This window comes from Coccinella septempunctata, chromosome 4, assembly GCF_907165205.1.
Source record: "Coccinella septempunctata chromosome 4, icCocSept1.1, whole genome shotgun sequence".
NCBI classification, from domain to species: Eukaryota; Metazoa; Arthropoda; class Insecta; order Coleoptera; family Coccinellidae; genus Coccinella; species Coccinella septempunctata.
In genome coordinates, this window is record NC_058192.1 from 18,216,911 (window position 1) to 18,231,493 (window position 14,583).

At 38.1% G+C, this 14,583-nt stretch overlaps 1 protein-coding gene across 1 annotated transcript; it reads right to left on the reverse strand.

The window, feature by feature from the left end:
- Positions 1-4,180: 4,180 nt before the first annotated feature.
- On the reverse strand, positions 4,181-13,508 carry LOC123311328 (matrilysin-like). Its single transcript, XM_044895225.1, has 5 exons — positions 13,381-13,508; positions 12,602-12,725; positions 12,437-12,538; positions 11,858-12,096; positions 4,181-4,706 (listed from the first exon to the last, which is right to left on the reverse strand). Exons 1-5 carry the CDS (start codon positions 13,462-13,464, stop codon positions 4,251-4,253), a joined length of 1,005 nt encoding a protein of 334 aa, XP_044751160.1. The 5' UTR covers positions 13,465-13,508; the 3' UTR covers positions 4,181-4,250.
- Positions 13,509-14,583: the final 1,075 nt, after the last annotated feature.

Consider the following 14,583-nt stretch of genomic DNA (forward strand, 5'->3'; position numbering starts at 1 on the left):
AAACCGTTCTCGTATCTCATATGTCAAACCGCCAAATGAAGAATTGTTGACAAGGTCAAGAGCCATTGTTACTTGAGTTTTTTTAATTCGTAGACTCGAAATGAAAAAAAAAATTCAAAAATTTTGATGTCAGTAGTTTTTTCAAGGTTGAAAAAAATGGGAAAAACTTTTATGATTTTCAGAACTTAAAACAAGACACGAGATGCTACGATTCGATTTTTTAAAGTGATTTTACGATGATTTTTCTTCAAGTTACAGCCTGTTGAGAATCACCTGAAAATTTGAAAAATTTTTCTGATCTTTTCCATCTTCTCCATTAGTGTATACCATGAAATTTTTCAAGATCGTAGCAGTAGAGAATTCGGAGAGTCGCATTTAGTGTCTTTTCATATAACCTAATGGAGCATGGACAATACCAGCAGACAGGATATGCATAACAGTTTCCTGCTGATCATGGCATGCCATGGAAGTTGTTGGTCTTTCAGACTCTTGAAATATACAGAGTGTATATTCTGTCTTCCTTACCATCTTGATTCCGGTGTCATGATAGGTGTTCCCATATGCTCAAGATCTATTGATATGTCGATTATTCTGAGCTTCCCCAAGGCTCCTTTCAGCTGTCAATAGAAAACATTATTCATGATTTCATGATGAGCTACATTTCCCAGGAGTGAGTCTTCTCAATATCCTTATCGCCATTTTCAATGTTTGTTGATGCATGGTGTTGGTAACCCAAACTTTGCAAATTCTAACCTTCCTGCATTCGAGAAAGATATATCCTCTGAATCGAAGTGTTACGACGCAGGCTACAATTCATGTTTTTCTTTTTTCTCGTGGATCTGTTGAACTCGATAAACTTTGTTTTCACCATACAACTGGGATTTCCATATATCTCTGAGCTTCTCGTTCTACTTCAACGTCTCCTTAAACTTTTTCTTCTCCTTATCCTTGTCCTTTTTCTCTTCCTCCTCCCTCATTCTCCATCTCATTCCTTTTTAGTTTTTTACACCCATTACACCGTTCAAAAGTAAATTGTTCAAATGTGCGGGTGGATTTCCGTTAAAAGTATAAGGCATTACTTGGATGTTACAAAACCCTTTCATAATTTTTTCATAACCAACCTTCCAAATAGAGCATTCAAAAATTTAGAATCTCTCCTGAAATATTATGGTTCAATATAAGTATTTCAATTTTGCAAAAGGAATAAACATGTCCATCCACCGTTTGATATCCAGGTTTTTCTCGGAGAAGATAAAGGGATCATTTTTTTTATTGTGACCTTGTTAGAATCTAATTGTTGACAATCCTTTATGGGGCGTTGCCCCCCAGTTACAGTCACGTAATTTCGTAAGATCTGTTCCCGCTCATTTTATGACACTTTTCTCAATAAATCCGTGTTTACTTCATATTAACCGCAATTTCCTAACTATCACAGTTTCATTTCCTCCGTTTTTCATTTCCGTATCAGACGACGAAGATAACCATCATCATTGACGAAATAAGTGATTCATGCGCGACGTAACGTAGTAGGCATTGTTTTTCTTCGTTTCTCTAAAAACTGCCGAAACAGTTTCGACCTGAGTGTACGCAAGTTTGTTCGACGAGCTCAATAGAAATAGAGAATAGAATAGGAATAGACACAAGGTACCTACGACGATATATTGAAAAATTCTTAGCCTACTATAGAAACAAACAAAATTTCAATCTCAAAATATTTTATTACATATTCTCCTCTTAATTGGATACATTTATTACAGCGAACCTTCAACGTCTCTAGACCTTTAAAAAAAATGATTCTTCTTGCCTGCAAACCAGACCTCCACAGCTTTTATTACCTCCTCGTTGGAAGAAAATTTACGACCTTTTAAACTTTTTTTCAGTTGAGGAAAGAGATGATAGTCGGATGGAGCCAAATCTGCTGAATAAGGGGGCTGTTCTAGTAATTCAAACCCTAAATCACGAATTTTTTGCATGGCAACATGAGATTTGTGTGCAGGATCCTACAAAAACAAAACAGCTTTGGATAGTTTTCCGCGTCTTTTCTTTTTAATTTTTTCCCGTAAAGTGGTCAGTAATGTGGAATAGTAATCTCCGGTTATTGTTCTACCCTTATCCAAAAAATCAATCATGATTACTCCATGGCAATCCCAAAAAACTGAAGAAAGAACTTTCCAGCAGAATTTTGGACACGAATCTTCTTAGGTCTTGTTGAACCAGAGTGTAGCCATCCCATCGATTGTTGCTTTGTTTCTGGATCGTAGAAATGTACTCGCCCATAGTAACCAATTCGGTTTAAGAAGTCTACATCGTTTTCAAAATCGAGCACAGATCGAACGCGATGCTTCTACCCTTGCACGCTTTTGGTCAACATTCAAACATTTTTGTTTGGCAGGCGGGAGAATTGTTCTGAAATCAGCGAAAATGAAAGACACAATCTCCGTGAATTCATTACAATTATCTCAATCAAAAATTTCCACCAGATGACCAATATGAAATCTTGGAATTCAGGACTATCCCTTCAAGTCCAAACTTACGCTGATCATATCCATTATTTTTCCATTCCTGATAATGATGTGTAATTACAGTGTGAAGAAGTATTCCTAGAAGTCAATTTAACACTTTATTGAAACCATATGATACTCTGCTATAACACTTGTTGCTCTAAGGTTCATAGGCCTCGAAACTTGTGAGTACACTTTGTTTAAAGTTCAGAACGCTTTCTGTGTAGTATTTAACGATGCTAATGGACCGAATCTTTTTAATTAATGTAAGCTGATTAATCTTTCTATATCGATCTACCGATGTCATTCTGGAATTTGATTATCTTCCAGAGAACGATATAGAAACATCATTTCAGCTGAAACCTCGTTTCAATATGTACCTAATGTTTTGGGATAGGTATCAAATACAGTTCTTTAATATACCTACTTTTTGATCGATCCATATCTGCGTCACTTGATATAAACGCCTAAAATATTCTACTTGCTCCAGACTTTGAGTGACATTATTTTCTGTATTGGAGCAGTTGGCTTTGAATCAAAGGTTACAGAAGCCCTATTCAGGGTAACGGAAAAATTAAAATCGGAAAAAAGTGGATAGTTGTACCAACAGGAGTTGAGAATTGGAGTATACCTATCGCACTCTGTATCTTCTTACGCAAACAGGAATAACCTATTTTTCTCAAGTTTCAAACGAAAATTAATCGTGATTTCGAGCATCCTGAACACTTTTATATCTCGTTTCCAAATTGATCGCTTTCAGAAATAATCACAAAAACGAAAGTAAAATAGTTGGGGAGCCCAAGAGAGAAATTCGGGATTTAGACGAGCGTGTCAGATTAATATAAGGGGAGACAACTTGGACCATGTAGACCTCTACCAAAAAATAGACCTGTATATATATAATAATATAATAGTTAAAAATCCATCATTGACTCGTTCGAGCGTATCAGATTAAGATATATGTGGTCATTACTTGTTGAAAAGTATACATTCTCAATCTGACAATTCAAGCGGCCGAAACAACAAAAATCAGTTTTTCTGAAATATCTCCTACAATGAACATATCCACTGAAAATCTGACACGAACGAAAAAAATTTTTTTAACGTTTTCAACGAACGGCCAGCCCCACCACGCAAACTGTCAGATTAACATGAATTTATCATCAGAGACACGTTGGGCATATATAGAGTATCCTAATTTGACACACTCGAGTATGTACACCTGAAAATTTTTTTTCACATCTTTGAAAACCTTTAGAACCTTCCCCCACTGCTGAAAGTGCATACATCATATAGAAAACCATTTTTCTTTCTACCATCTAATCTTCAAAATCCACTAGTTCTCCACGACGCTTAAATAAATCCCTATATAGCATCGTGGGCTCCCCAACTAAAACGAGTAATTACCAAAACCCAAAGATTATAGATATAGATATAATCTTTGACCAAAACCGTCATAAGCAGTCAGTTGATCGATGTGAACAGAACACAAAACACTAAAGAGAGAGACGAATACCCTCCAATGTGCCTATATCTCTCCCATTCTTTTGGACACACTTTATGCCGATTTGCTGGGCCCTTTCATTTATTTATTGGGTTATCAGCGCATATTGTCTGAGTCATCTTTGACATTTTGACCCTCTAGCTCCCATTGCCCCACTCCCTCCAAAAACATCACATTCTCATAAATTTTATTCAAAAACCACCTAATTACAATTTTTGTATTTTTGTGTATATTTTCCCGCGACTTCAAAAGTTAACCCTGAAAACACGACGGTGAATAGGAAATCCAGGATAATGGCGTGGAAATCCGGGAAAGAACCGAGGTGTTCTCGGAAAACCAGGAAAAACTGGAAAACCTGGAAATCCCGGAAAACCTGGAAATCCTGGAATTCGAGGACGAGGAGCTGGTTCTTGTGGAGGAGCTGGTTCTTCTGGAGGAGCTGGTTCTGGTGGAGGAGCTGGATCGGTTCCACCTCCTTTTCCTCCATATAATTTCTGGATTCCAGTTATATCATCTCGATCAAGATCGTTGTTCCACTGTCTCTTGTAGAATGGTGCCATAAGAGCAGCATTTACTTGAGAGTGGCTGAGGCCAAGAGCATGACCGAATTCATGAGCTGCTACCTGGTACAAATTTATGCCTGAGCCAGCTCCAATAATCCATGGTTCAGAGTCGTCGAAGTGGGTAGCACCGCCAAATTGCTGAAAAAAATAGAGAACTTGAATATTTGCATCCTTATATGTATTTTATCCGGCTTGAAGGACCAAAAAAAAATTGTTCGAAGACAAAATTAACTAACATGTGGAATCGATAAATTGCTAGGCAAGTATAAACATAATTCTTAGTCAATAATAAGTAGTTGGAGAACACTATAATCTTCGTTAAACGTCATAGTGTCTGTTGACATCGAATAACGGGTCCATAAATTGGTACTATTTTAATCGAGGTGGGACTTGTGTTACCCTGACGAGGTCAAAATGACCGGAACAATTGTCAGCATCATATGCTCTGAGTGCATGGGCGCCCGCAAGGGGGGGGCCATGCACTCTGATTCTGATTCTGATCGCCTTATTTTTTTTTTCAGCACAACACCTTCAACATTATCCTTTGTTTTGTGAAACTCATTAGTCAGCTAGATATAAATCTTTGCGAGTTTTCGATGAATACTCTGAAACTATTGTAACGTTTTCTTCGCCTGATTAAAACGTCCAACTTATTGAAATTATTTATTTACACTTAATACATTTATAATTCACAAACTAACTATGACACAACTATTTATTTCCACTCGTATTTATTTCCACTAGTCGCTTGCACTGTGAACTATATCTGTACTTGTACTTGTTCTTCCTACCTGCTCCTCCGCTGGGCTTATATAGGCGCCGGAAACATTCAGGTAGATTCGCGGTTATTCTGGAACCTTTCGCGACCGCTCTGGTTCTCGAAAGGTCCGACCGCAAGGGCCGGACTGGTTACACTGTCCCCTCCTTAAGCCTGTTCTGTCCCAGAACAGATTTAGTGAATTTCTCCGAGGACCGTGGCGAAACTTGCACCCATCACCATTCCTACAGTAGCCATTCTGATGGAAGTAGCACTCCACAGTTTTTCCAGACTCCCTGGCCTGCTTTGGGTTGAAACTGCACACCAGGATCCGTATACCAGTCCCCTGAAATACCACCTCCAGCATGCTTCGCACAACTCGCCAATTCAGCTGGTCCAATCCACAACCGAGCTTGGGAACAGCTAATTTCCTAACTCCAAAGCGTTGAAGGTCTTCTTTCAAGCTATGCAGTGCCGTCCATAGATTCTGATAGGTTGGCTTCTGATAGGAATGTTGCTTGGTGACTAGGTAATAAATGAACCGTCCTTCAGCCTTCAATTTCAAAACTTTTCCGATTCTTGGCTGCTGTCGCAATATTTGTTCCTGACGTCCAAATTTATTTCTGAATACTCTGGCTATTCCTTTGCTCATACGAAGGTCCTCCGCTACGCAATGAGCGAGAGAGTATTCCTCAGACACGGTAAAGAGATCTTGATGTACTTCCTGTGTAACGCCGAACCGTGCAACGCGTGTCTCACCATAACAATCCATAAACTTCTGGTAATCGCTGCTACATTGCATCGGGGCTTCCACAAGACGTACCTCTTCTTTGTCCTGCGCGTACGGGGCTAATCGGTTGAAATGGACAACCTTTGGTTTTCCTCTGGGGAGCTTCCTTATCCGGTAAACTACATCATTTATCCTCTTGATTATTTCATACGGTCCCTCCCACTGTCTCTGCAGCTTTGGTGAAAAACCTTTCCTCCTTTGTGGATTATGTAGCCACACCAGATCTCCAGTGGTGAATCCACCTTCAATAGCCTTGATGTCGTAGCGCATTTTCATTCGATCACTTGCTTGCTGCATCTGATTGCGTACCTTGTCATGAATGTAATCCAGCTTGTTCCTTAATTTACTAACGTAGTCCTCCCCAGCTACGTCTTCTCCAGGCTCACATCCAAACTCTAAGTCGCAAGGCAGCCTTATTTCTCGGCCGAACATTATACTGGATGGAGTTTCCTTGGTAGATTCTTGAACCGAAGATCTATATGCCATGGTGAATAGATGTAAATATTCATCCCAATCCCGCTGGTGATCAGAAACTACTTTGGCCAGATGTTTTCCCATGGTCCGATTCATTCGTTCGACCATGCCGTCTGATTGTGGATGAAGAGGTGTAGTCCTTGTTTTGTGAATTCCCAATTTGCTGCATACTTCTTGGAATAGCTTCGATTCAAAATTTCGGCCTTGATCACAATGCAGCTCCAGAGGTATTCCAAATCTGCAGAAGAATTCTCTGACCAATTTATCTGCTACCGTACTTGCCTCTTGATTAGGAATACCGTAGGCTTCTACCCATTTCGTGAAATAGTCCATCGCTACCAAAATGTACTTGTTTCCATGGTCTGTTTCGGGAAAGGGGCCAGCGATGTCGATAGCTACTCGTTCCATGGGAGATCCGACGTTATATTGCTTCATTGGTGCTTTTCCTCTACCATAAGGTCCGTTAGCAGCAGCGCAAACCTTGCATCTTCTACACCAATCTTTAACGTCCCTCTTACAATTTGGCCAATAGAATCGCTGCCTGACTTTTTCCAATGTCTTGGTTATCCCGAAATGTCCACCTGAAGTTCCATTATGTAGTCTGGTCAGAATGTCTGTCATACGGCTCTTCGGCACAATCAACTGAAGTCTCTGCTCAGTTCCATCTTCATTTTCCCAACAACGTTTCAGAAGACCTCCATCAATCTTCAGCGTTTCCCATTGTGCCCAATACGACTTTATATTCTGACTCAGTCTGGATACTTCTTCCCAAGTAGGTCGTCTACCGCTCTTCTTCCAACTCAGGATTACTTTCAAGTCGTTATCTTCCTCTTGTGCTCTTTGAATTTCTTCAGGTAGCCAGTCGTCTTCGATTACGGTGGTCCGCCTTAAATCGATATTTTCTTCCAGGCGCGAACAATGGCTGGAATTCTGGAGACACTCAATGGTTTTGGTCGAGCCATTATCTTCCACAGCGAATCCTTTTATTTTCCCAGCTGTAGCCCTTTCAAATTCTGGACGATTTTGCTTGAAATGCCTCCTTTTGTTGCAGTTACAGCACACAGCATCCTTTTTCCTAGCAAGCAATATTCTGCGGACTTTTTCTCTGACAATCTCCTCAACAGATCGATCTGTTTCTTGCTCTTGTCTTACACGAAGGTGTCCTCTATGTGACGCTTGCTTTGCTGCCTCAATTTCTAAAGCCTGGGCTAAGGCATCATCAATGGTTCTAGGGCGTGCTAGTCTCAGGGCTTGTTGTATTTCACTATCCTTTATCCCATCCACGAATGTCTGGATTGATAGCTGTTCCAGGAAGCTATCTGGGGCAGATGGATAAGCTAGCCTGACTAATCTCGCCACATCAGCTTCAAACTCCTGGAGATTTTCCCCTGTTTTCTGCACTCGGTTCTTTATTTGTGCATGGTATACTTGTTGTAGATGAGCATCACCATATCTCATCTGAAGTTTCGATGTAAGAACTTCGTAACAGGCTTGTTGACTCTCCGGGATCGTCTGCAAAATGTTGAGTGCCTCTCCTCGTAGAGCTATAATTAATGCCGTGGCTTTTTCGTTTTCGTTCCAATTGTTCGCCAGCGCAGCAGCTTCAAACTGTTTCTGATATGTCGACCAGGGTATTTTTCCATCAAACGTTGGAGGCTTGATCTTCATTCTACTACCTTCGCCGTCATTTTCCGCATTCGCTGTGCTGTAGGGTGTTGAAGCCAGAATATCTGTTCTGTTTGACATTCTTTTCAAGGAATCTATCAACTTGGAATGATGTTCAATTATTCCTGCCATTTCTTCAAACTTGTCGTTAACCTTGTCAAACTTTTCATCAACTCTTTCATAAACTTCGTTAAATTTTTCGTTTACTATATCGAACTTCTCGTCTACTTTATAAAATTTTTCATTTATGGCTTCCAGTTTCTTATCCAATTTATCTGTAAGTTGACTCACCACATCATTACAATTTTCCTTAATCTGGTCCATTTTCTCATTCAATTTACAAGAGTTCTCGTCCATTTTCTCATTCAATTTTCGAGAATTTTCTTCATTTTGGACCATTTGTTCATTCAACTTACAAGAATTCTCGTCCATTTTCTCATTTAGTTTTCTCAAAAAGTCCATTACCGCTTCAGTCTCCATCGCGTTCTGCAGTCTTGTGGTCACTGGCATGAACTCCAAATATCCAAAATTATTTATTTAATTCGAGCGATGTTGAACCCCACACCTGACACCAATGTAACGTTTTCTTCGCCTGATTAAAACGTCCAACTTATTGAAATTATTTATTTACACTTAATACATTTATAATTCACAAACTAACTATGACACAACTATTTATTTCCACTCGTATTTATTTCCACTAGTCGCTTGCACTGTGAACTATATCTGTACTTGTACTTGTTCTTCCTACCTGCTCCTCCGCTGGGCTTATATAGGCGCCGGAAACATTCAGGTAGATTCGCGGTTATTCTGGAACCTTTCGCGACCGCTCTGGTTCTCGAAAGGTCCGACCGCAAGGGCCGGACTGGTTACACTATATTAAAAAAAAAAAATTCAATGAATTCTTCAACAACAAAAGAGCTGCTCAGTTATGAGCAGAAATAAACTCTTTCAATTTTGTGGTTTGTTTAACGGTAGCAAGTAAATATTCAAATATATTGGAACCAATAGCAAATACACTGCAAGGTGTTTTTATCAATTTGGTTGATGTTCAACGTCACATAAATTTTAAATAAATTAAATAGATATATGTGGAAAATATCGTTCCGATGATGCATGCTTCACAGAAATTTTTTCCAAAGCATCATCTATTGCTCAGAGTCTCAAATATAGAGATTGGAAATCCACGAATTTGCGGTGGACAAATGTATATCTAATTATGAAGCTGAAGATTACCTACTTCAAAAAATCTATATTCATCCAATATTTAGATCATCTGATTTCAGCCCTTGAAACGAGATTCTCAAAAAGAACATGAAATGCTTTTTTCTTCGTTCAATATTTTGCCCAAGAATTCAAAATTACTAGATATTGAATCTTGCGCATCTAAGATCGGCCATATTTATCATATTGAAGATTTTATGGAGCTTGATGCAGCCGTTCGGTCTTGACGATCATTTAATTGATTCCATCTTTTTGAAAATACACCGTTTGATTAATTTTTCTCTCAATAAATCTAACCGTAGTTGGATGTGATACATATTCTGAAAGAGCAACTTCTCTAGTTGAAAATCTGAAGATTTTATGGAGCTCGTTGCAGCAGTTCGGTCTTGACGATCATTTAATTGATTCCATCTTTTTGTAAATTTTTCGATAGTCACCGTAAAAGTAGTTTTTCTTTCCATAAAACTAACCGTATATGTATATGTGATACATATTCTGAAAGAGCAACTCCTCTAGTTGAAAATCTGAAGATTTTATGGAGCTCGATGCAGCCGTTCGGTCTTGACGATCATTTAATTTATTCCATCTTCTTGGAAATTTTTCGATAGTCACTGTTAGAGTAATTTTTCTTTCAACAAAACTAACCGTAGATGGATATGTGATACAAATTCTGAAAGAGTAACTCCTCTAGTTAAAAATCTGAAGATTTTATGGAGCTCGATGCAGCCGTTCGGTCTTGACGATCATTTAATTGCATCTTTTTGGAACACTATGTGATACATATTCTGAAAGAACAATTCCTCTAGTTAAAAATCGGAAGATTCCAACTACATATTTAGAAATTTTTCGATAGTCACCCTAAGAGTAATTTTTCTCTCAATAAAACTAACCGTAGATGATGAAAATGTGATACATATTCTGAAAGAGCAACGCCTTTAGTTGAAAATCTGAAGATTTTATGGAGCTCGATGCAACCGTGCGGTCTTGACGATCATTTAGTTGATTCCATCTTTTTGAAAATTTTTCGATAGTCACCGTAAGAGTAATTTTTCTTTCAATAAAACTAACCGTAGATGAAAAAGTGATATATATATTCTGAAAGAGCAACTCCTCTAGTTAAAAATCTGAAGATTTTATGGAGCTCGATGCAACCGTGCGGTCTTGACGCTCATTTAGTTGATTTCATCATTTTAGATATTTTTCGATAGTTACCGTTAGAGAAATTTTTCTTTCAGTTAAACTAACCGTAGATGATATTTTGCCCCCCCTGAGAAAAATTTCTGCGCTCGCCCATGTCTGAGTGGTGGTAGTTGAATAGTTAGATTTAGATCGCAACAGTTTTTTTAATTTGTATATGAATGGATTCGACTATTCATGCCGCTTCGTCCTCTGAGTAGAAGAATTTTACAGTCTGCGGATCGGTGAAGAAATTCGCCGAAAATGTACTGTGCAAGTGTCCAGATCTCGCTAATCAGCAATCAGCATAGACAAATAGAGAATGGACTGAGCATTCCCTATTCAGCTCTACAGTAAATATAGCAGAAAAATGTGGGAGAGACAACCAAATATGCTGCCCTAGCATAGCTATATCTTCTTGGCAGAATAGACATTTTCATGCGGGTATTGCTCAGTCCATTCTCTATGTGTATGCTAGTCAGATATAAGATATACAATATGTACCTACTCATATCGACATATCTGGGCAGCCCATTTCTCAAGGGTCACCGCATGTTATAAGGTTCATTGTCAAATTTGTCAACAGCATACCATAGATATTTTTCACTTTTTCAGACGACTGTTTGGTCCTTAGAACAGATACATGGAATGGAAAATAAACATTCCAAAGACTGGAGTGTGATAGTTGCTTAGTGTCACCAATCACAATTGAGACAGTTGACTCGGACATCATTGTCACAATTTTCAGTACGAATAGGATATGTAGTATGTAACTTTTTCAACATAACGCCACTGCCTTAGTGTCGCGCTAGACAGAGAAACATCGAATGTGTGTACTACAAAACATTAATTTCTAGCACTGAATGTTCATTAGTCCATTCTATATGTTCTGAGGTTTGAGCGGGGTATTAGAACAAAGGAATGAAATTGACGTTGTTGTGAGAGAGTCCAGAGAGACTGAATCCTAGCCAATTGACATCAACGTTTCCTATACAGGGTCCCATCAAAGATTTGATACTCTTTGGTTTGACATAAAGAACGGACGTTTTTCAAATGGCAATAGAAATGAGACTGAATTGGATGCAAACTGGCCTGATTGAAAAACGTACGTACGTCATTTACATAAAGACGTATGAATGAGTATATGTAGAAATGCCTATGTTTGGAGATAATAATATGCTGATCGAATTAAGTTAAACTTACAGGAAAGTAGGCATGAGCTAATACTCCTCCTGGTCCATCAAAGGCGCTGTTATCACCGTGATTTCTCTCTTCGAACCTGATGTCTATCTTACCTCTGTCTGACCGTTCGAATGTCAAATCTGTGTATTTCGACCATAAGTTGAAGGCGTCTTGTATCGCTTTGTCTACCTCTTCACGTCCAAGGCTATTCGTATACTTCGTTATCTTATAGGTGAGACTTTTGCTACGCCACTTGCTCCCTGAAAAAAGACGAAACTTCAAACTACATCAAAAAATCCTTGTCCAAATCCATAACTAGAGCATTCACTCATCCAGGTACTGAAATATCTTTTTTATTGAGAAAAAAAATTCAAGGTGCCCATAGCGCTGCAACAACCTGCCGGATTCTGTCCAGCAACGAACTTTAAGGGCTCGTTCGGAACATAAACCTACGCTGAAAACTTCAATTTCCTTGCCTTTTTTTCGGAGTTGGAGTATTTACAAACGAACGAAAAAATTTGAGAAAATTGCAAATTATGACATGAAAGTCTGACAACGACCTGTGTTCATCTTTTCACCGAGCATTTTGTTTATACATACCCTGTGTCACATATCGTTTCGTCCTTCCAGGAGTGCCAACCTTGTCTCCAATACCACATCTTGGCGAGCTCATTACTTCCAATGTGAGTTTATCCAGTTTTCCTGCAACAGAAAACACCATTCTTTGAAGATCTTAAAGCGCACCACCTAATCCAATATACTCACCAGTTCTAGGTATTCCTGCGAATGATTGAAATTCTTTCAAACTTTTCTTGAACGTTTTTGCATTTACCAATGAGCTATTACCCATAGCATTAGGTTCCAAGTAGCCATATTGTGAAAGATACATCTGAAATAAGGAAAAAAGGGATATTCATGAATTGCAGAACTAGATTCAAGGGGTAGAAATATAGAATCCACCTACGTCCTAAAATGGAAAGTGATATGTTTTGAGGCGTCCATCATATGACCCCTCTGCGGAGACCAATCATTTGGCCAACATGTAGCAGGCACAAATGAATTCCAGTTTAGTGATAATTTAAAGAGGCTCTTTCAGAACGTATCCTGAGGTGCTACGGAGTCTTTTTGATGACGAAGGGGGCTTCAATTTTGAAATTTCATGATATTTAATACGAAATCTCTAAGTAGGAAAAAGCGCAGAGTGATGGTCCAATCAATATATCGCTGTACTATAATATTAGAAAAGTGGTTCGTGTGTTTGTTTGTCCTTGAATAACTCTTGAACTAGAAGTTAGATTTTGATGGGGCTTTCGATATAGTGTAGAATATTTAGTACAGAAGATTTTCATGTAAATTCTATTGTGCATAATGAAGAACTGAGCAAAATTATCGATTTTGCGTAAAAAAAAACGTGAATGAAATCGTTTCTTTCAGCCTTTTATGGGCGACTATTCTAATAAAACTTATTATAGAAAATTAATTCACAAAATCAAAATAAATATGTAAAATTAATATCAACTCTCAAAATGAAATATTCAACTCACCAATGCATTTTGAATTTTAGGCTTGCTTTCACACAATTTCAAACATAAAAAAATTAGGGGGAGCACGAAATTAAGAATTTTCATTTTGGGCCGGCGACACCAAGCTACCAAATGCAACTTATGGCACGGATTCGGTAATTATACTGAATTTTGAATTTTTTTCCGTAAGGAAACCGCTGTCTTATCATTCTTTATTGCGTGTAGGCATCTTACAAAATCCAACGTGAAACTCGTCTTCAGATGATAAAAAGATATAGTCTGGTAGATATCCCCATAATAAATCAGTGTGAGTGATTTCCACTTTTCGTAATTTCAATTTTCCACTCCGGCTGTGACGATCATGGTTGAACTTTTTATCCTTCAATTACCCATTTATTTATTCAACCAATATTCCGGACTAATCATGAATTCACACTCATTAGGGTGTAAATGAATAGTTCTAAAAAATGTAAAGATGATTCCTTGTCGAAAAATGAGGTGGCTCTTTAATATATATTTTTTTTTTAATAGATGAACCTTCTTAGATACGGCCCCCTAAAGATGCCAACTGAAAAGCAAATTTAACGATTTAACATCAAGTTCCCAAAGAGATGGGGTCGGTTAAAAATTCGTCAAGAACGAACGGTTGCAACGGGGTCGATGAAATTTTGAGGTTTAATACTAGATTTGTTCTTTCAGAAAATGTTACTTTCACACAGAAAAAGGGGGAACTGCTGGGCCGATGGGGATAATGAATCATTCTTTCGGTTTCCACTAAGTTAAATAAACTTGTCCAAAAAACAAAGCAGTATAGCCTGTATGTTATCCTTGATTATGATCCATTCTTGGAAACCTGAAGCTTGCTTAGCGATATTTTCAAAAAGGTTGGGCAGAATTCATAAAAAAACAACTATTATTTTGATTTATTTTTGTTTTAATTTCATTATGAAACTCAACAAATAATTAATAAATTTTTATAGTAGGTAGGTATATAAGTTTAGAAACAGCATGCTGTTGTTCAAACATGAAAATCGGACTAATCTGCAATAAAATACTTGTTCAATCCATCTATCCAAAAATAACATAAATTTTGTATCTCATCAAGTAAAGTTTAAGGAAATCAGCGAACAATAAGCCAAGTTCGATAATCAGTTATTTCTTTCATATGATTTCCAAGCTTTCAACAAATCAATTTTCCGATTTCAACACAAGGTTCAATATACA